The sequence below is a fragment of the Bemisia tabaci genome, chromosome 6 (assembly GCF_918797505.1).
Source record: "Bemisia tabaci chromosome 6, PGI_BMITA_v3".
Classification (NCBI taxonomy): Eukaryota; Metazoa; Arthropoda; class Insecta; order Hemiptera; family Aleyrodidae; genus Bemisia; species Bemisia tabaci.
The window spans coordinates 5177626-5201637 of record NC_092798.1 but is presented as its reverse complement, the minus strand read 5'-3'; the positions used below and the strand labels follow the sequence as shown (position 1 = coordinate 5201637).

Sequence of the window (24012 nt, the reverse complement as noted above, 5' to 3'; positions counted from 1 at the left end):
TCGCCCAAAACCAAAGACATTGAATCACGTAGACCGTGCGTCCGGCTCGGTTTAGTACAGGCGGAGCGAAGCAAGTCTCTCGGAGCCCCATGATGGGCAGGCGGGGAAGAGGAGAGAGCGTGTGTCCCAAGCACTCGAAGAGACTGGAGAGAAGCAATGGAGAATTCATGCCCGCCCTCGATTTTTCACGAATATCTCGTTTAGAGTCCATTTTCAGACAAAATTCCTCAGAAGAAAAGTTTTAAAACACATAATTTTACACCCGAATAGCATTGTTTCATTTTTCTGAACTACTTATTAACCGAGGAAAAAAGCCTCACAATCCGACAAAAATTCACTGGAGCCGCTACTGCGCATGCGCAGATGTGCGCAACTGGGACACACGAACTCATCGATGCGGGTTGGTGCTACCACTCATCACATGCGAATTTTTAACAGTTGCTTGGCCTTCCGTAACACAGGATGCACGGTCTACATGATTCAATGTCTTTGCCCAAAACTCCTCTAAGGCTACAAACCGCCATCTCCATCGGACAGAACTGATGCAAATAATGAATAAAATTGCATTTTTGTGTGTGAGGGTGGTTATAGATCATTTAATTAACTAGCAGATATCACTTGAATGTAATACAGAAATATTCAAAACATTGCTGTAAAAAATTTGGGCCTAAAACGCGTTGTTGCCGAATTGATCCCCCATTTAGCGTTCTAGCCAGTGACTGCTGCTGGGCATCCAGCCTAATTTCGAGCAATAAATCACACTCTAAAACAAATAAAAACATGTATTCACTTCTGTCGTGAGAGAAACATGTTCCCTGCAAGATTTACTCCAAAAATTGACCGAGTTAGCCGCGCATTGCCCGTGAAAATCACTCATCTTCAAAAACGATGAACTCGCTAGACAACCCCTTACACCAAGTCCCGCCAAAATAAAACAAAATGTGCCACAACGTTGAAATTTGGCATAGTGACTCTTCATAGCTCCTAGTTACACCACCTAGCGGTGGAACCCGGATATTTTCCATCATTGCCAAGTTACTGCAAAATTCTGGTTTTTTTTTTTTTTGGTCCCTCCTCGTAAATTTATCACATCTGGCAAAATCAATCTCTCACACACTCTGTCAAAAAGATACGCGCGTCAGACTGCAATCAGTTCATATTTCGTAATAAAACTGTAACTGGAACCCATTAGCTCCTTATTTCCTTCATCGTTTGAATGAAAGTGAAGGAAAGAAAAAGTGAATGGGGCTTAATAAATGCAATCTCTCATTGTGGAGGGAGCAATGTAAATGAAACCAGGCATTTGTAACTGAACTGTTTTTAGAAATTGTTCTTAGATCAATCCTAGTTAAATAACATTGTGTGCTATTCACGAACATTTAATTGTATCTACAAAAAGCCTCTGTGCATGGTAAGTGGATGTCTCAGGGTTTCTACTCTTTTCAACTTTCCAATTCCCTGTTTTCCCCCTGATTGATCGCATAAAATAACCATTTATGACTCATTGGTCACAGAGAGGTGTAACATAATCACTCACCCAAAGTTCTGATAATTGTCAACTTAAAAAACCACCTCTGCCTCTAACTTCATTCCCACACAATTCCATTCTAGAAAAAATATTGTGCTCATTAATGTTCATTCGTTCAAGTAGACAGAAGTTCCATTTGAAAAAGCGATAATTTTAAGCGTCAGCGTCAAATTCCTCGGGTTTTCCCTCAAAATTCTATCCCCGGGTTTTCCTGGTTTTTCCCTGTAGTAGAAACCCTGAAATAGGTTATGCTGGTACGGACATGACACATTTTTATTTAGTTGTGAAAGTTATCAATGTGCTGAGACTAAGACTGCCTTGTTTTATAACCATGCAGAGGACCCGGACGCATTGAAGGCATGGCTCGCCTCGCAAGTGAAGTGCATGATCGAAGCCGACCCAGTCGCACTGGCGAAATATATTTACGCTCTGGTCAAGAAAAATAAGCCGCTGGACGAGCTCCGAACAAAAGCCATCTCTCAGCTGGAAGTCTTCTTTAAAGAGAAAACCGTCGCCTTTGTCGACACACTGTTTCACACCATAGCTACTAAGAGCTACATCACTCCTGTACATGTTGCTAACACCTCTCCCACGACCCTAGTTTCTGCCACAACAGAAATTCCTCGGGACAAACTCCCTGATAAGCCTGTTGAAAAAATAACAAAGTCTGAGGCAACATCTTCTCAGAAAGATGATTTGCCCCCAAGAAAACGACGATCTTTAAGCCCTCCACCCAAGCGGTGGACCAAGTCGAGGTCGCGGTCGCCGCGACGCTCCGTATCGCGATCTCCTCGCAAGCGCTCAACATCGCGAAATTTGCGCCCTCGGTCGAGATCTCGCTCCGGGCGTTTGCGCTCTAAAACTCGATCTCCACGCCCACGTTCTCGCTCGAGGTCCCGCTCCAACTCGTGGGAAAGACGACGGTATCGCAGGTCACCAGTCCGTAGACCACCCTACGCTCAGAGGTACCGCAAGTTTTCTACCGATAGGAAGTATTACTCTAACCGACGGCGCAGTTGGACTAGATCCTGCTCCAGGTCACCTCTCAGATCTAGGTCACGCTCAAGATCAGGCTCCTATTCCCCCAAGAGGTCAACCTATAGACATAGAAACCCTTCACCCCTCTCTCCTTTGTTCGGAAAGTCTAGTCATGAGCCAAAGGCTAGTCTCGACTTACTGAGTCAAGATTTTAGTGCAACCAGCTATTCTGAAAAGCAAAGGTGCATTGACTTTGAGGAAAAGGGGTTCTGCATGAGAGGTGACATGTGTCCATTTGACCATGGTTCGAATCCAGTCGTGCTGGAACCTTCCAGCGTTCCTCTATTGCCCGTTCAACAGCCCTCTGTAAGTGTCAACTCGCTGGAAGTCCCCGGCTCCAGTCCGCATTATAACCCTACCAGCATTAAAACTAACCTCTCAGAGTGGGTATCGCAGAAGATAATGAGTGATGCTCTGCTCCGAGGAGAGAGTGACAGAGGAAAGTCGAAGAGTGATGTTTTTAGCCGTTTAGGACCAAAGCCCGTCCAAGAGGAGCCCTCCAAATGTACTCTAGAAATTATGTGTATTCCACCAAAGCTTAATACAATAACTCTTTTGTTCAATCACTTTTCTAAGTTCGGTAAGGTTGTTAATATCAAAGTGAATCACAATGATGATCCCGGTGCAGCGCTGGTGACGTTTTCGAAAGACCACGAGGCGGCTGCTGCTCTACGAAGCCCTGCACCAGTGATGAGAAACCGATTCATCAAAGTTGTGATGCAAGGTGAGGCTGCAGTGGAAAAAGTGGAAAACGTTCCACCTGTAACTTTCAAGACTGAAAATAAGTTTAAAAAAGAGTTAAGACCTTTTGTTTTACGCACAACCAACACCTTAGACCAAAGGAGAAAAGTCATTAAACCTCCCATCGTCAAAAAGAAGAAGATTGAAGCTAAGCAAATCACTGCAAATTTGCTGAAGTTGAAGCAGGAGTTACTCGTGGAACAAATTGCTAAACAGAAGCTTCTCATCCAAAAACTGGAGAAAGGGTCGCATAGCGCAGAAGATAGAAACTCCATTTTAGCAACGATTAAAATGCTGGATGCCAGTATCAAAGAAATAAGGGCGAGTTTAGCGAGTAGTGTGAGCAAACTCAAAGCTGTCAGCTCAGATTTAGGGGCCCTGAATCCAGTCGACAAGAAAGCGAAGCTGGCTGAAGTGAAGCGTGAATTACTGGATGCAGAGCTAGACCTCTTTTCTGCCCAGCAAAAAGGAAGCGACAAGACTGAAGTAGAGAAAAGAATCTTAAAGCTCAAGAAAGAGATTCTACTTCTGGCTGGAGGGAGTGCCCCAGCACCGGTTGTCCCCAGGAGGCCTGTTTTACCCAAAGTCAGCTCACTTTCAGTTGACCATCGACCGACAAAGCTCTTAGTCCAAAACTTTGAGGTAGAAAACAAAGGCGCTATTGTGACACACATGTCAAAATTTGGCGAATTGAAGATCGAACATGAGGATTTGACTGCTCCTTCAATGCTAATTAGTTTCAAAGCTCACAAAGAAGCAGAGCTAGCACTCAGTAAAACCAAGCAGTTTTTCGGGGAGAAAATTAGTGTTTCATTTCATAATTAAATCATGATTGTAATGGAGCTTTACTCCCCAAAATCTCACCTATGTCTTAGAATGTTTTCAATTTACGTAAGAGTTTAAAGCTCTAGGCAACAAATTCTCATGAAGTAGGCATGAAAAGTTCTTTGTAAGATCTTATTTTATCTGTGATTTCTTTATTTCTTAACTTACTTTTCGATATGAACTTAAATTTTTATCGAGTATGTAAAATTCAATTTTTTTCATGAACTCTCCTAATTTTTGTCAAAATAATTGCAGTCCAGAATAAAACTGTATTATGCAGTATTTCGATACAGCAGATACTTCAGTAGATTCCAGGTGTGTTGATAATGCGTCAACAAATATATCTTATCGTGCAAGAAAAATTAAGATGGCAGTATGAACAAAAACGAAAGTTAAACTATTCATCGTTTCTATTCTGACAACTACAAACATCAATTGTTTCTTTTTTAGATTTTCAATTGATAGTTCAGCTTTAATTTCTGCAAACTTTTCCCAAACTTGATCCCGCAAATTGTTACTTGTCCAACGATTTAGATTATTATTACTCTTTAGTTTTTCTTTAAAAATATTTATTTGTAATCTCATTTTTTCATTTGAAATAAAAAAAGCGCTTATCAGTTTGAAATGCACCATAGTTATCAGCCTCGGAGGCTCATTTGGTGTCAGGCGCCTTTAAAAGCACTTAAAATTTGACCTAAATGCTTGTAACGATCATCCAACTTATTCATAGGCAAGAGAGAGTCTGTTAAATGCAATTCTCATCTTTGATTTCTATATCTAGTAGGAATGCTTTCAAGTTTAGCGAATATTGCACTTTTGCACAATGTCCAAAAGGTAATAGGACTTCAAATTTTTCGGTATGTGAAATCTAACCAAGTGCTAGAAATAATTTAACTTTTTTTTACAAACTTACATTTTATTGATAAAATTTGATCAAAGCTTTTCGAAGCAAGCGCTTTTGACCCTGATGATGAAACGCTTGCTTCGAAAAGCTTTGGTCAAATTTTATCAATAAAATGTAAGTTTTTAAAAAAATTTTACATCATTTCTAGCACTTGGCTACATTCCACATACTGAGGAATATTTTGTTCTGTTCTGTTAGCATTGAAAAACCTTATTATAGTCCCAGCCAAGAAAACTGACAGGGAAAGAGTGTAATACTGACTTTGTCCTTTGCTTAGTGGTTGAAACGCTGGCTCATCGGCTCATTTGGACGTATTTCTGCCAAACAGAACCATGTGCATGAAGACATGAGCCCTAAGACCCATAAGAATATATGTGTTACGCACAGATCGTGTAATTGCCCAGTTCATGAATTGGGCAGATTTTTGCTCATTTCATGAAATGGGCAATGTTGTTGCCCAAATTGTGAAATGGCACCAAAATTGCCCATTTCATGAATTGGGGCGGGAAAAAATTGCCCAATTCACGCATTGGGCAAAAAATGAAAAAAACGCTCACACTCAATTTGTGTAATTGCCCAATTCGTGAACTGGGGCATGAAAATATTGAAAGCAAGTAGTAAGTAATAAGAAAGTAAGTTGATTGTACTGCTGTTGTTATGTCACTGGGTTCAATGTCGGCGGCTATTTCAATAACAGCATCCGTAATAATTTGACAACCATTAATGACACTTTCGAACACTTCTTCGTCTAGCGCATTTTGAAGTTTTTCAAGGTAACAGGAGGGCACAGAAGAGGCAACTCCCATTTTAGCCTTTACACCAAACATTGCCGAATATGGCTCCATTTTGATGGCCTCGTGGTAGGTAGTGTTAAGACCCCATTGAACGAACTTCAGGCCAGTGCTCCACTTTTTCATATTGTTATCACGCATCCATGCCACAAGAGCATCCTTCACACTTGCATTGGCTCGCTCAACAGATCCTTGACTTCGGGGGTGTCTTGGTCGCCCATTTGCCATAAGAAGTCCTGGCCATACTGATCCTAACTCCTTGATGACCTCGGCGGTGAATTCACGACCATTGTCACTCTGGGGAATGTGGGGAGCTCCAAAATCTAAGAAAATGTGAAGGAGTACGTTTGCCACTTCACTAGCCTTTTTGGATGTCAAGGGACGCAGGAAACTGTATTTCGTAATGAACTCTAATGAAGTATCCACTTGAAATTTCCGTCGGGCAGACTCTGATAATCAATGAGGTCTACCTGACCCCTTTGATTCAGGGCAGTCGCTGTTATTGGTTTCACGACAATGCCTGGGCCAATCTCCTTTTTGCGGTGCTTCTCTGTGCAGCGCTCACACTCACTTATAAAAGCGGTCACAATACTTCTTGGAATGTTTCCATAAGTCTCAGCAAGCTTCAGGTGGGTTTTTTTTCACCCTTGTGATTTATGGAGGAGTGAACATTATTAATTATATCCCTTACGGCAGATTTCGTCACCATTACGCGACCATCGCATTTTCGTACAGCTTTTTCAACACCAAACATTTCTTGCAGTTGACATTTGTCATGAATATGATAAAAATTACGGTTTCTTTTCAGACCAGTCCGAGTGTCCTTTAAAGTTAGTAGCACCTCTTCCTCATAATCGTCCGTCCACAGGGCCGAGGTATTTTGAATGACCTCGGATAATGAACTCATATTTATTGAAAAATGGATGGAACAAGCACTTAACTAAAAACACCACTGACGTAAAATTATAAATTTTCGAATGTTAAAAAAACTCGGTTTAAAAACTGTTAAAACGTATTAAAACACTAAAACACTAAAAAGGTTTAAAAACGAATAACTTAAAATCGGCTAAGTGATAGAATCTTGATAACCGGGCTACTGCACTGTTGTCCTTTCTCGTACCTTTTAACCAAATATTCAGTAGTTGCCACGTTCACGAATTGGCACATGCCCTAGTTCACGAATTGGGCAATTACACAAATTGAGTGTGAGCGTTTTTTTCATTTTTTGCCCAATGCGTGAATTGGGCAATTTTTTCCCGCCCCAATTCATGAAATGGGCAATTTTGGTGCCATTTCACAATTTGGGCAACAACATTGCCCATTTCATGAAATGAGCAAAAATCTGCCCAATTCATGAACTGGGCAATTACACATTCTGTGCGTAACACATGCATAACAGGGCTCGCGTCGTAATGCACATAGTACCGTTTGACAGAAAGACGTACATTTGAAGCTATCCGGAGCTATTACATCTTTTAACAATAGATCAGTATACTCATTAGATTTTGCCATTCACACTTCAGTTTCTGTGATGTGGGTTATTTACTCCTTGATAGGAGTCAGGAGCCTACGTCTCCCCTGTAAGTTGTATTGAATGCTATGTGTTCCTTATTTTGTTTCAAAACGTTCTGTACCCAAATAAAATCTACCTCTCTCAGAGATGCTATGTTCTTGAAATTTTAACTTTTCTCTAACTTTTAACTCTCCGGGGAGACTTCTCTCTATAAAATACACGTCGTATTTTTAAAGGCATGTAGGCTAAGTCAATTATTTTATTTAAATTTCATAAGACTTGTTACAAAATTTCATAATGCATAATATGTCGTTTAGGTAGTTATTTATTAATAATTCCAGCGTTCTCATTTTTAGATCACTTATAAAACTTCTGAGATTGATGTTTGCAGGGTGTCTACAGATTTGGAAAATTGGAAAATGTCAGGTCAGGAAAATCAGAGAAAAGTCGGAGAATTTGATAAAAAAAAAGTCTGGAATTTTGAAATATGAAAAAAATTAAGGCTGTACAGTGTACATACAATGAAATTGAGTCTAATGCTCTGTGAAAAATGAGGAGAGGAATGATTTTCGATAAGGAATTGGTTTTTCATTTAATTGAATAATTAATTTGTGAAGAAAAGAGGCTCACATGTTTCTGTAATTTACGGTGAAAGCAGTGCCGAATATTGCAGTCTTACGCATGCAAATTTTCAATTAAAAAAGTCAATTTACTATGCTTATGGTTAGTTAAAACCTGGGAAATCAGATTTTTTTTTGTCCTGCTGAGTCTTAAGACACCCTGCATTTGGTAATCTTCTCGCTCAATGCTGTTTGTTCTTGGGGTTTTTTAGGCTTTCTAGAATTTTAATTATGAAAATGAACTCAGATTGAGCATGCTTTTATTTTCCTCAAGAGGCAGTAAAAAGTCATTTCATTTTCTTGGGCTTGGCGCTCAATCTGGTTCAAATCCGATTTTATTTTCAAAATCCAAAATTTTTCCTCTATGACTCTTGGTTTTTTGTGGTCATTATGACTGATAAGGGCTGTATACTGCAGTATCAGATGATTTTTAAGTATAAATACTTAATGGTGGTGTGAGTTTTAACTCGGAATACTTACTGTTGTAATTCAATACCCTGTACTTTTTTGTGATTCACATCGGAGGCACCTGCCTACCTTTTTTTATCTGTTTCTGTAATTATTTAGCTTAAGACTGTAGTTTTACTTAATTCGTTATTTTATTTTTGCCTAAATGCTTTAAATTATCTAGCATATTCTACTCACGACTAAATGTAAATGACGTCTATCAACAAGGTGGAAACTGAAAAAAAAAACTTATTTATTTAAATAGAAAATAAAGTTCAAACTTCTATAATGTTTTCTTGTTTTTGATGGAGCCTCCGTCTTAGCCACTGCTTACCAAACCTTCGTCCAAGACCATATCAATTGTGAACTTACAAAACCACAGATTTTGGTTTTCAGTATTTCAGATTTCCTATCAAATCATGCTTTCTTCAATGTTAATCCGACATTTTAATTGTGCAAAGTTGACATTTTCCCCCTTCTCTTTGTGGAATTTTCTCTGAAAATTTGACATAAAGACTGAAAAGTCCTGTAATATTCTCTTAAAAATAAACGTGAAGCAAAAATTTTAAAACATTTACAAAAGCGGTACATACTTTTGGTGTTACATGTGATATTTATACAGAGAAAGAAAAATTAGGTACTGACAAATGAGAACAAGATTCAAAAGCCAAAAATGGTTTATCCATAACTTTTTGCATATTGCACTTTACCAAAAATACATTATATAAAATCAGAAAATCAATGAATACGAGAGTTTGATACAGAATTCTCCAGATTTAAGATAAAAACAACCTGTGACACTCAATCTTAATTGGGGTCTAAGAGGTAGAAAAATTACTTAAAATAAATTATAAGTGAAATTCATGTTGCGAAGAAGTCACTGAAGAATTTAGTAGCATGATCAACCAGGCTAAGTATTACACATATGCACCAAGTTGCTTTTTGAAAAAAGAAAAAAAATGAGTTTCGAATCCAACAAGTCGTACATTTTTCCCTATTCATAATTCTAAGTTAAAAACAATTTATTGAACTGAAAAACAGTTGTTGAATTTAGTCTTTAGCATCAAGTCTCAAGGAGAAACAAAAGTGCAAAGTTCAAACCCTTTTTCCTCGGTTCAAAATTGATGCGATTGGGTGTTTCTTTCCAAATTGGTATAACTATCAAAGGAACTATCAGTACTTAGGTAATGTTCCCTCCGAACTTATATGAAGGGAAGGTTTATGACGAAAAAGTTGAAAATGAATGAAACTCTGAATCTTACCAGAGAGAGAGAGCGCGCTATAATGATGACGAGGGAGGAAGGAATTTGAAAAACAAAACTCGTTGTATGTGCAAATATGTATCATGGGCGGAACTTGGAGGGGGAGGGGGGTTTCCTCTTCCCTGAGAAATCTACTTGGCCCCTTACAAAAAATTTCATGGATTTTCCGAAATGATCGAGTGATTTTTTATCGTTGAATTTGTATTTCAATCAATTTTTTAGTAAGGGCAGGTCCAAACCTCCTTTATGGTGTCTCAATTTTCAAGATTTTTTTGGGGAAGCCCCTTGGATTCTGCAATGCAGCTGGGAGAGTATCCTAAGAGCTCCCTTGGTAGGGTTTTTTTTCCATGTCCGTCGAAACCCCCCTTTATGAGATGCCCTCCTGGTCTCTCCCCCCCCCCCCTCCAATCTTAGTTCTACTAATGATAGCATATATCCAACATTCCGTTCAATAACTTGCCTAAACTGAATCTTCCTTGTCTTTGACCTTAATCTATGTTGCTAAATTCTGAGCAGTCTGTATGACTTGACAAAAGAAACAGTCAAATGAATCTCTGCTGTTGACAAAATTGAAACTTGTGGTTCTTTTCTCAGAGCAAAGTGCTGAAATTTTGTTCCTCTCAACATGGACCTCCTTTATATCATACGTATATTTTTTAACTTCCATTTCATAAAGCATTGTTTTTGTTTGCGAAAGTCCTGAAGAATTCAAAACTTTGAAAAACTCAAGTTTTCGAAAGACACTTATGATGGACAATGCTTATAATCGTGTGTATCACATATTCATTAAATCAAGCTCCTGTAATTTTGAGAAACTTTTGCACTTTTTTTCAATATTTCTCTTCAAAAGTGAACATCCAAGAAATTTCAGAAGCTCCCTCCTTATTAATAAGGTAAATCTGAAGCGTGTACCTACGAATGTTATCGGAACTGTATTTACCTGTACAGTAAAATGAAAGATCACAAGTAAATTTTTTTTGAAAAATCTAGTCCGTTACATTCTTCACATGCTTGGTAAAGATTCCATGTGTGGGAAATATTTAGTAACATCAGCCGGGGTGTCGTTGAATGTTTTTGTTTGTCTGCAGGATGAGACATCATTTGAAGGGGAAATAATCCTGTGATTGGTCCGTTGCATCCCTGTTTTTTTTTTTTTTTTTTTTTTTTTTTTTGTAAAGCCTTTATTAGGCCAGATTAGCAACAATCCGAGTGCATCCTCTCAGTTATCATCAACCATTTGTGTACCCCTTCTTATGAAGGCACACTGAACCGATCAATATTAACTGCTTCAATCGCTTAACTCTATTTTACCAGACCTATTTTGTCCTGCCAATAACAAAATTTTGATAATCAGCAGGTAGGAACAAGAAACGGAGATTCTAAAATCGCTAGTCACTGAAAACTTGCAGTCACCAAAATTCGTGAAAATTTTGGTTTCAGCTTTTCATTTTGAATTATCGTCTTGATGGAGCTAAGGCTTTAATTTTTCATGATTTTTTTCTTTTTTTCAGATGATCTCCCTCCGCCACCTCCTGAGCCTGCAGACTATGGAACATGTGGTGCAAATCTATCGGATGAATTCCCTCCACCACCCTCTCCTGTTAGCTCAAGTTACTCTGAACTGCGGAGGGCAACGAATTATCAACCCGATTTTGGAACTTATGCCCCTCCATCTCAGGTATTGTATTATTATTTTTTTTTTTTTGGGGGGGGGGGCACAGATTGGCGTTAAAATTGCTCTTTTTTAGGTACAGAATCTTCAATGTATCATGCTCAGATAATGTCAGTTGTGGTACATAGTAGCCGTAGTCCCATTTTACACTAATGCTTTGAGTCAAAGGCCTTTTTTTTATGAAGGAGAGGTAATTCATTTGGAAGAGGTACTTCAACGTTAGACCATCCATGTAATGCAATGCTCTCCCCCCCCCCCCCAAAAAAAAAGTTCCCTTGCACAGTAACCAATAGTAAAATCAAGTCTAAAAATCAGCCAAATTAGAGCACTGTCGTTCATGGTTCATGATCTGACTCGTTAATACGAACGAATACAGAGAATGAACGAGTCACGCATTCGAATCATGCCAAATGAACCGACTCATTGTGATCCGTTCAGTGCTAGCATCGCGTCTGAATACCTGCGCGTACAATTATTTTTTTAAAAGTACAACATAATATTTAATATTAACTTTTGGCCCTTAATCTTAACTCCAAAACAGAGTTGAATTACTTCGCTATTTTGAAATTGCTGCGGTCCTCTGGTATTATTTAAGTGCACAAAGAGAGAGACTGAAGACTGACAGTGAATAATATTTTGATGCACGCAATCTGAGAAATGGGATCCAAGATAATTCGATTTATGTCAATCGAATAGTATACCTACCCATCGGATTTTCCTTATCATTTTAGGACTTTTTTCAAAGATCCAAAAACCTGATTCTGGACTAAAATTTTCTGTGGAGCTTTGATTTACAGAAATAGTCAAGCAAAGTCAGATCCAATAGTTCTGCCCAAAACCGTATGAAATCAGTGGAAAAGAGACCTTTATTAAGTACCTTTCTAATTCTCTCGGGGCAAAATTTTTCAATACAATTTGCAAAATTTTATGTTTTTAAAACCCTTGACAACCGGATGTGCATAAAGCACTTTTAGGAGGATACAGAACTGTATTTTTACAACATTTTAAATGAATTACTAGAACCTGCAGTTATTTTCTGAGTTCTGTAGAAGGAGGAAATCACTAGAGGTACGAGAAAAATTGAAACAAAGTTTTTTAATAAGCAAGATCTTATTTATTTAGTGAATGAAAATTGAAGAAAGCGAAGTTGAGCAACAATTATTCTTCTGACAACTAGATAAATACCTACGTAAATTAAACAAATAATCATTGCATCAATAAAAAACAAGAAAAATAAATTATTTCTAAAGAAACTTTATTCAACCTAGAACATCACAGGAGATACTTTATTGAGGTATTGATCATAACGTTCCAATTTATATGCTAGGGCAGGTACACTTTAGAAGAGTCAGCATCAAAAGAAATAAAGGAACAAAAAATAAACACTGCCTATGTCTTGGAATTAATTATACATATCTTGCTGATGCATAAAATTTAAAGTAATCAAAAAACAAGAAAAAGTAGGAAAATAAATTATGATGGTAATTTCTTACTAGTTCCTCTACTTCTTTAAAAATACTTATATCTTGCAATACTGAAAAATGTATAATAGGCAGATTTTTAAATGTTAGAAATCACAAATGTGACTAAAGTTAATGATTTTGAGTGGGATTTATGACCTACGGAAGTTTTTTATTTCTTTTATTTACATCATTTTTTTAAAATTAATTAACGATTTTAAAGAGTAATTTAACTTCTAATTCCTGGCATAATGCATATTCTACCTATAATGATGAGGCAAAAAAAAACCCCTTCCTTTTCCCTTCAGCTTAGATTGAGGCTTGATTTGTCTAATGGAAGGTGCCAGCAAAATGAACGAGATGATCCGTATAATGATCTGTGAACGAGTAAAATGAACAGATTATGTTGGTGAGTCGAATCATCATGACCGAGTCACAATAAAAAAAAATCTGTCCAAGCACTAAGTCAGATTCAATCAGCAAGGAAGAAAAATTAAAAGTAGGAACATTCAAGGGAGTTCAAAAAATCAATTTTTCAAGATAATTAACTTAAACTACTTTTTGGTGATTGTGATTACTGACTTACCGCATTTAATTTTCAGGGCTCCTCTACTTATGAATCAATTTATGAGCCAATCAACCCTAGACCACCAAGCACCATGTCAAATTATTCACTGTATGCACCTTACGGAAAAAGACAGCCCTCAGGAGCGCCAGTCGAAGAATCTGAAGTAGATGCTCTTACTGATCTTCTTGTCCAGTCTATGAATTCTTCATCGGCAGATTCAGACACTTACGGTAAAATTTTTAGTGTTAACATTCTTTCACTTGAATTGAGCTCCCACCAAAGTTCCCGCATCAAGGTTTCTCTCACTTATTTACTTCCTTTTTTGCTCACCTTAAAATGATAGCACCTTTTATCATATTGCAAAAAACCTCCAATTTCCTAAATCCAAGTAAGGTGACATATTGAGTCAAACAAACGTAGTGTCCCGTCTGGGTAAGAGCTCAAAAGTTTTTTGGCGGCGCAACTGGACAAATCGAGATCAGTTGCATGTGATAATGAGAAGGCCCTAAAAAGGGGTTTTACAAATTGGAATGCCTGCAAAATTGCAGTAGAAATCATCATGATTTTTGCACATTTAAGGCAATTTATAGGCACAGAGATGTAAAGAGGTTAAAATTTCTGAGTAGGAAGGGGCTTTAAAATGGGACGGTCAAATTAAATAATTAGAAAACCAAGAACTTTCTACACCCCTGCCTTAGAGTGTCATCATTTAGAGCTCACAGCTGAAGTGATTATTAGAAATTAAGACCTTAACCTGAGATAAACATGAGCATAATAAAAGCCAGAAATATCAGGAAGTTTAATTAGATAAACGAAAGAGTGATTTTTTTGTCAAGCATCTTTTGCCAAATTTTATTTTTGTTCTTTCCGTTGCAGGTGAATGTAGTGAATGTGGTGGAAGAATCATTGACGAAGGCTCCGGATGTTCAGCATTGGACAAGATGTACCATGTCTCTTGTTTCACGTGTGCACATTGTGGAATCCAGCTACAAGGCAAACCCTTCTATGCCTTAGAGGGCAAGCCATACTGCAAACAAGGCTACCTGGTCAGTTTAAACTACCATGATTCTTATGTTCTCCTTTTCTTTCGTCTCTCTTTGATGTCAAATGACTCTTGTTTTACTCACCAGGCACAACTTGTCAGTTTACTTTGCTTGTAACGAAATGTGCTCTAGAATATGCTCTATTTCCAAGTCAAAGTTTGGTAACCTCATTCAAAATCATCGCTGATCCGTGTGTCAAAATCAAACTGTCTGAAACATATAGTAGGATAATTTTAACAACTCTTAGTACGATTTTAGTCCCCCGGACAGTGGATATGCCCACCATAAGGTACGCCCATGATATTTAAACGTAAAGAAAAGATATTTTGCAAAATAAAGGCTGATTATTATTATTATTTATTATTAGTACGATTTTAAATGTCGCTAATTTTTTTCTCAGCAAGAATCTAATGGGCAATTGCTCCAGAATTTTTCCTGTAGGACATTAAACAATCATGAAGAATATGCAGTAAAAATTTAAATGAAATTCATGCATTCACTTTCAGTACAATGAATGAAATATCAGGAGAGATTCTGGATACACCACAACGGAGAATTGTCCTTCTTTCACCTTGCACCTCAATTTTGAGTTTTTGGGAGCTGAGGTCTCTTTTTCTGTTGATAGTCACAAAAAAGTTGCTAATTTGTATTGAAATGTCTTTTTTACAGCTGAGTAACGGTAAAAGATAAACATATCAAAATTTGAAGACTGTTTCTTGTACTTTTGCTGATTTAGATTTCAAGCTTTAAACTGTTTCTGCTCTGTCTTTTTTGTAATTTTTCTTCCGATGAAAAATATTTCGCAGACTAACTCAAAAGTTCTTTTTTTTTTTTTTTTCAGGATACATTAGAAAAATGCTCTGTTTGTCTAAGTCCTATTCTAGATCGCATCCTGAGAGCAACTGGTCGTCCATATCATCCAAAGTGCTTCTGTTGTGTAGTCTGTGGTAAAAGTTTAGATGGTATCCCATTTACTGTGGATGCTACCAACCAAATTCATTGCATTGAAGATTTCCACAAGTAAGTTGTACAGCTTATCTGATAATTACCCATCTTCATCACCAATATGAAAAGGTACAAACTTGTCCACCAGTTTTGTAGGCAGAGATGTGATCAAATCATTTGATAGTTCAGCAACTACTCAGTCCTCATGGTTCGAATGATAGTTCTGGTCCCTAATTAAAAACGTACTATTGCGTACTGGTATGTACCACTAGGGTGCGGCTTATTTGTATGCTAAAAAAAAAAGTTGAAAAAGTTTAGCTCCCCGATTTCCGATAGGTGCCAATACATAAAATAATAATTCCTGTAAAGTTTCAGACCAATCGGAGCATCTTTAGAACTTCTGCCGGCAATGTTTTTACGAAAAAAATCAAGTTTTCAACTTTCGCCATTGATTAGCCAGCCCTGTGATCTAAAATAGCTTTTTTGCAGTGCTCCTGTAAGATAAAGGATATGCAATCAACCATGCAGGGCAGAGACAACTAGAGACTGAACACGCCCTATTCCGCCAATGTATTTTGAGTGAGGCACATCTAATTCTCGCGGATTCAACAAAACAACGGTCATCATTTTTCTGCTTTCGCCTAAAGTTGACTGGTGCTAGTCGCATCTGGTGAGCTTTTGGCAATATGGCGATTTGTTTACATTCTTCCTTATCACTTGCAAAGCGGAAAATTTTCCAATTTTTCCTTTGAAACTCTTCGAATTTGTCATAAAATGACTTTTTACCAAGTAAATAATTAATTCACCCCTTCTACTCAACATTTGTGATACTTTCGGTGGTTTCACTTCTTGCAGTGAGAAACAGATTCCTCGAGACAGCCTGGTCCTCAGATTGTTCAACTTCCTTATGGATAATTATTTTAGCAATCGAAATGTTCTTTGACTGTAAATGGTGTATGATTTTTTCAAGATAATTCTCTGTAAATAATTCTGTTTCCAAAATCCTATCCCGAAGCCTGATGTAATGCATTGAATGTGGAGCATTACGACTGTGAAGTGTCGATACGTGTCTTTAAGGAGCCGTGTAAATGAAACGGTTGGATAAGCCTGTAAGCAGTACAAATTCTTTTGTGTGTGAAAAATAACTGAATGTCCAGAATTCTAAACATCTGACCGTATCTCAAGTACCTGAAGGAAATGTTGGTCAGGTCAGAGTTTGTGAATCCTTGGCAGCAGTTAATGAAATTCTCCTACGTACTTAACAACTTTGCTCATTAAAGTTTGGTAAGTGAGAAATGTAAACCAACAATAAGTAGTGTGCGGTTCGAATCTTCGCCTGTTCTCGTCAAGAGGTAGATTTGTCGCATTATGAAAAAGCTAAAAACTGCAAATAAGCTGTCACATTTCTCTCTTGAAAGATGCCTGTTCAAACTGAATTTAGTTTCTTTATTTCTGAATGATGAAAGAACCTTTAAGGGCCGAAATATCACGAATTTTGATCTATAAGTTGTAAGAGAGCACCCTGGTGAGATCCTCTTTCCTTTTTTCGAGTTACACATTTTTCCAATTTTACAGGAAGTAGTATTAGTTGCATCCAGTATCACAATTTATACAGGGTGTCCCAAAAGTCCCTTCCACCCCCTCTAAAATTTTACCTAATTAATATTTTGAAACGAAACTTTGGGGATGTTCATCGATCAATGTAAGCTACTTTTGGGGCCCCCCAAAATTTTCGGGCCCCCCCGTGGGGAGGGGCTGCGGACCCCAACTTTTTTTTTCAAATGGCAACCCCTATCTTGTGATACCTCATTCGAAAGAACATAAAAAACTAAGAATTTTGGCGCAAACCGCAGATCAATATCTTAATTTTTGACCGAGTTATGATAGGTCAAAGGTCAAATTTGACCTATTTTCAAAAAATCATAACTCCGGTTCAAATTTTCGTAATGAAAAAAATAAAGCGGGAAAATTTACCACATTGTAAGCACTTTTAAGGAAAAATCACAGAAATTACTTCAAACTAATTTTAAGGGGGGTTTCGGACCCCCAAATACGCCAATTCAAAGGTCATTCAATTTTCCCGCGAAATAAGTCAATTTCCACCAGATTTGCCTCCGCATTAGTTCAGTAAGGTCAAAATCAGTTCAACATCACGTTGGCAAGTCCCCAAATTTCGGGAAAAGTTAAAAAAAAAAAAAATTAAACGGTCAAATTTCATCACCTTTAATTTCGTTTTTTTTAAACTTTTCCCGAAATTTGGGGACTTGCCAACGTGATGTTGAACTGATTTTGACCTTACTGAACTAATGCGGAGGCAAATCTGGTGGAAATTGACTTATTTCGCGGGAAAATTGAATGACCTTTGAATTGGCGTATTTGGGGGTCCGAAACCCCCCTTAAAATTAGTTTGAAGTAATTTCTGTGATTTTTCCTTAAAAGTGCTTACAATGTGGTAAATTTTCCCGCTTTATTTTTTTCATTACGAAAATTTGAACCGGAGTTATGATTTTTTGAAAATAGGTCAAATTTGACCTTTGACCTATCATAACTCGGTCAAAAATTAAGATATTGATCTGCGGTTTGCGCCAAAATTCTTAGTTTTTTATGTTCTTTCGAATGAGGTATCACAAGATAGGGGTTGCCATTTGAAAAAAAAAAGTTGGGGTCCGCAGCCCCTCCCCACGGGGGGGGCCCGAAAATTTTGGGGGGCCCCAAAAGTAGCTTACATTGATCGATGAACATCCCCAAAGTTTCGTTTCAAAATATTAATTAGGTAAAATTTTAGAGGGGGTGGAAGGGACTTTTGGGACACCCTGTATGTATTCAATGTGTTTCCTCATCGAAATGAGCGAAGAAAAAACATTTACTTTTATTTTCACCGAATTAATGAGAATTTTACTGCCAACTAAGCTAGCAAATGTTAACGGTGAAGCTACTTTATTTGTTTCACGACTCCCAATTTTAGGAATTCTAAGGCGAAGTTGATAGCGTGTACATCATTTCTCATTTAATGCAAGGTTGAAATACTTTATGATGGTGGTGGAAGAGACAATTCTGGTAAAATTGAGAGAAAAATCAGGAAGAAAAGTTCTTAAACAAATCTCACGAACTCCATCAGATGATGGGCACTTCACCCTCCAAGGATTTTTACACTATGGAGTTATGGACTAATACTTACAAGCATAATATGATGGATCTGAGCGGTCTCTTACTTACCTAACTTTGATAAGCGAAGGCCTTAAATACATAGAAGAATTGCATTAACTGCTGCCAAGGATTCACAAACTCTGACCTGACCAACATTTCCTTTAGGTACTTGAGATACAGTCAGATGTTTAGAATTCTGGACATTCAGTTATTTTCCACACACAAAAGAATTCGTACAGCTTGCGAGCTTATCCAAACGTTTCATTTACACGCCTCCTCAACAACAAATATCGACGCTTCGCAGCCATAACACTCCGCTTTCAACGCACTACATCAGGCTTAGAGATAGGATGTTGGAGACATCAAGCATTTGATCCACGATTAATACTTATCATAGTGAGCAGCTTATGACATAGACAGTAAATTTTTTTTCATCAAATTTCAATACAGTGTATCTGTAAGACTGGCAGTGCTGCTGTGATCAGGTTCTTGACAGATCTCAAATAGCTAAAATATCTCTATCCTGCGACATGATATGGAGGTTAATAGATTGAGAATTTGATCACAAGGTATTGATACTGTCTAGAAAAAATTATACACCATTTAAAGTCAAAAGAAAGTTCGATAACTAAAATTATCCATTAAGAAGTTGAACAATCTGCGGACCAGGCTCAGAGTCTCAAGGAATCTGCTTCTCACTAGGAAAAATTGGAAAATTTTCCGCTTTGCAATTGATTAGGAGGAATGTAAACAAGCCGCCATAATGCCAACAGCCAACTAGCATCAGTCAACTTTAGGCGAAATCAGAAAATACATGACTGTTGTTCCGTTGGATCCCCGAGAATTAGATGTGCCTCACTGAAAATCCAACGTGCTCAGTCTCTATTTGTCTCTGATGCAGGGTCATTACCGGTTGCATAACCTGCATTAGACAAGCGATTTTCATTGCATATTTGCCTGTTAGCTTCTTAAGGTGCTCTGAGTGAATAAAAAACAGTGTCATAGAGATAAATTGTAATGTAAATGTAAAAGGTGAAATTATGTACCATTAGCACAGTATCTTGATAATAAGTACTTGTGTCTGTATTGAATTTGATCCAGGTATAGTTTTTTCCTTATCAATTCTAGGTAAGTGTCTATAATATTTTCACTGGTTTTAAAATTGGTCTTGAACAGAAATTGCTCCAACCCTTTTCTTGACAGTAATCTTTTGAATGTGTGGAAAAGGGACAGGATCCTTTTCAATGGCATTGCATACTTATTAGAACTGCTGTCTATAAAAAAATAACTGGCTTCTAGTCGCATACCAACTTGTTATCGAATAACAATCGAATGATATGGAACCTTAGCTATTTCTGTCCAAGACCAATAAAAAACCACAAGAAATATTATCCACACATGCCTTGATTAGGAACAAAATTGCATCCTGCACGGAGAAGAGCTGTCCTGATGGATGAATTTTACTGGTGACTTTTTTTAAACTTGTCTTCATATCTAATATGATACTTATGTAAAATTTCACGGTCTTTAATTTAATGAAAAAATGAATTTTTTTGCTACGATGCGGTTTTCTTGCAGAAAAAAGCTAATTTTGATCACAGGGCTGGCTAATCAGTGGCAAAAGTCGAAAACTCTATTATTTTGTAAAAACGTTGCAGGCGGAAGTTCTAAAAATGCTCCGATGGGTCTGATTCTTTACAGGAATTATTTTTTATGTATTGGCACCTATTGGAAACAGATGAGCTGAACTTTTCCAACTTTTTTTTTAGCATACAAACAAGCCGCACCCTAATATACCATACTGTGCTTGATTGGCCTGATCTAATAGTCTCACCTGAAAAATTCTGAAAAATATCAACTTTAAAATACGAAATTTGATAATACTTTCTCCTAATGTGCTGTCAAAAGTGGTTTCAAAGTTTTAAATTAAACAAGATTCTGTCTACTTTTAAACCTACGTTTTTCGCATTCAAAAGTCTATCATGAATTCATGAAAATTTTGTGAACAGATATAAGTCGGTTTCCTTTTGAAAAATTAAAGCAAGGGCGGAAATTTTGAAATCAACTCGCATGTTTTCCTTGTCTCACTGTGATTCGCTGTTTCACCTCTCTTCAGTTTTTTACCTTGCCGTTCAAATTCTGGGTGTTCATTAGCCCGAGGCGGAGATTTCTTTGTGTTCTTAATCAATAATTCACCTCTTCTCGTTTTTTCTAGGAAATTCGCTCCTCGCTGCTGTGTTTGTAACCTACCAATTATGCCGGAACCAGGCCAGGATGAAACAATCCGCGTAGTTGCTTTGGATCGGAGTTTCCATACAAAATGTTACAAGTGTGAGGTTCGTATTTTCATTCTCTTCATTATGAATCACTCATAAACACGAATATCGATAACAATACTTGTAAGTTGCCTTCAGTGGCAAGTGAATTCAGAGCTTTCTGGTTGCTACTCTTAAATGTCATGGACGACTACAAAAGGTCTTCTCAAAGTCAATTAGATCGTATTTCATCGTATCATCCATACAGAAAAAAAATAGATGAAAACTATGTTTAATGTCCATAGAAATAGGATTAAAGCTGTTATAAATTTAAGAAGAACAGAGAAAGTAATGGAGTAACTAATAACTCTTCTTTGTATGAATCATCATATCTAATCATGGTATACACATATAGTCAATGTTCACTCAAAATTTATGGTATCGGTGGGCAAATTACGAAACCGCGTATCTAAGTTTGCATCGTTGTAAACTTCCTGTTATACTTCATTTTTTCTTCGGAAAACTAGTCAACACAAATTTTCGAACCTTTTCTAGATTTTTCTTCTTCTTTAGCAGAATATTTTGTGTATATTTCAAACTAATAAGTTGACTCATTTCTCTTTGAAAAAATAAAATAGCAGCATACAATTTGGAAACACTGCAATGGAGATACATTGCTTTGCACTTTAGCCACTGACATCTTCTTAACAATTAGAGTAATATTTTTATCGTGTTTTGCTGGTACTAACAAGATTGAAGACTTCCCCAAAATTTGCTCCAAACTCTAATCCATCTTAATTCTGTGCTAGGATTGTGGTCTTGTTCTGTCTTCGGAAGCAGAAGGTAGAGGTTGCTACCCACTGGACGATCATATCCTCTGCAAGAGCTGCAATGCTCGCAGGGTTCAGGAGCTCTCCTCAGGAATCTTCGTTCAAAGCTTCTAGTTTCAGACACAGCATTTAGTTTTCAAATCTTGGACTCCTCAGTCATTCCTCAGTCAACATTCCCTTTTATTATTTTTTGAATATGAGGTGCATTTATTCCAAGGAAAATGGTTTAGCAGTTTGATCCTTTTAACCAAGGCCAATCAACATCGGTCAGTCATTCTAGTGGACGAGTTTTTAGATGCTACTCTGTATCAATGGCGGGAAGTTTAAAAGCAATGCATTTCTCATGGCATAAGCTAATACTACGTCACACTGGCTGCGGTCAAGTATAGGTTGGGCGGGGAAGTGGATCTCGAAAAGATGCGCATTGACTGACCTGTTTTGATTGCTGTTGCTTGTAACGCAGAGTCTATGAATATCCCATGTTTTGTACTAGTGGCTCCCAAAATCTTGGAACATTGGCCCTTTTTTTTTGTAAAAAAAAAAGGTCAGGTGATCATTCGTGAAAATTTAAGATCCTCTTTTCTCTAACTCAACACTGCAATACCTAGTTTCATTGTAATGGAGGGAAGAGGGAAGGTATCTGGAACTTTCTGAAAATTTTTGACAGTCACCATTTTTTTAAATTCCACAAAATTTTCAAACGACCCTTGTCTATGTAAAATTGGCTCATAGATTGTGCCTTTGGGACTGCAATTTTATACCAATCCTGCTGTCGTCTCCGAAAAGAGTAAGCTCAAAGAATCAAACAGCTTTATTATTGGTCCTATAAAAATGGTAGTTACCACTCAAGCTGATGTCAAGACAAGACGTCAAACGTATCTCCTTTATTTAAGAAAGTATTATCACCGTATGTTAGTCGCCTGGTTTATTGTTTCAGAGCGGCCATCAAATTGTCCCTTTGTGAGTTAGAAGTCATACCTTTGTGATAAAGTTTTAACCTTTTAGAAGTGTTAGTTGCTGGAACACAGGGACTGATAAAAATATGGTCATAATGGATGACCTGAAAATTTGTATCCCGCTATTTTTCCCTGGAATGGGCTCTTAAAAATTCCTTCCATTTGCATGTATGAATTCATATATTATTTGTGATATTTTACTCAACGCTTTGAGTTTCAATCGCTTATTCCTGCTTGTCAATGATGTATTCAAGGGATTGACAAAGTTCTTCATGTAATAAGTGGAACTCTCTCTGAATTCTCTGAACTAAAAAAATTCCTTAGATATTCTCAGAATCAGTTGCTTCTTCCACTTATTCATGATAATCTTAAAATATCGTTGAAGTGCCATTTTCGTTCGAATTTCAAATGATAATCCTCCCACAAGAGAGAACGAACTTGAATTACTGAAGTACCAAAAGCAGTTGGTGTTGATCTGCAGCAATCCGAATATATTTGATTCTAAGTCGCTTTTTATACTGGAAAAAGGTCCTTTTTGATTCAGAGACAAAAATATAAAATAATCACCTATTCGTAAATAATGATTGAACTATCAGATTCTTGCACTGTCAAGGATGATCCGTTTTTTATTTCAGAATATTTTCTGCTGAATGAGCTGCACTGATTTTTCTACAAAAAAAATCCTCCAAACTCTCATTGATTACTCCGTCTCTGATTTTGAAAGTTTAAACTTTGAACTAAACAAACCTACTTACTTTAAATTTAATTCAACAATTTGAAATTTGATCGTATTTATGCTGAGAGGAACTACGTTGCATTCAAACCCTATTCACATAGTTCCTTAACGTAAACACGTCTGTATGAGGAAAGTATGTTACTTTTACTCTTATTTTAATTCCGTTTTGTTCCAAGACTCATTTTGCAATGGTTTTTTAAGTAAGGAAGCCTAAATTTTGCGATTCATTGGTATTTTGTCTTCTTTCGATAAATAATTTTAGTGGGTTTCTTGAGAACCAATTAACTGTATTGACACTAATATCTGGATGAGCTTCATGAAAAAGAAAATATTTTGAAGGGTAATGAGAGTACGAAAGTAGGTGCAATCCACTAAGTAATGCTTCTAAAGCATTGTTATTTGAAGAGGGAGAACATTTTTTCGAAAGGAATATTTCTTGTAGGAATTTTTTACGAAGTTTTTCAGCAGCAGCGATTTAATTTAATGAAATAAATGTTTTTAAACCCTCATCATAGCTTATAACCATAATTTTTTAAAAAAAATTTTCCAGCCATATTGAATACTCGCTTAATCAGCGAGTATTACTTTCGTTTAGTTTTGGTATTTTTGACATTCCCTCAACTTTTTAATGTTAAGTCTCATTTATTATACATTTTTACTATGTATCTGTGTTGCAATGTATTTTTATGGTTTATTAAGTATTTCCAATACATTTTTTTATTCATTTTTTA

The 24012-nt window shown here is 37.0% G+C and overlaps 1 protein-coding gene across 3 annotated transcripts in view; it reads left to right on the top strand.

Annotated features, from left to right (window-relative positions):
* LOC109038500 (thyroid receptor-interacting protein 6) overlaps positions 1-24012 on the top strand; it is a 32011-nt gene extending 7999 nt beyond the window's left edge. For 2 of the 3 annotated variants that reach the window (XM_019053565.2, XM_019053566.2), the window contains exon 5: positions 1866-8696. In XM_019053565.2, coding sequence (XP_018909110.2) covers positions 1866-4132 — 2267 coding nt within the window. In that variant the 3' untranslated portion in view covers positions 4133-8696. Of the gene's footprint in view, positions 1-1865; positions 8697-11180; positions 11348-13403; positions 13600-14245; positions 14416-15253; positions 15433-20719; positions 20841-21568 lie in introns of those variants that run through there. The other variant, XM_019053567.2, reaches the window with a different exon arrangement.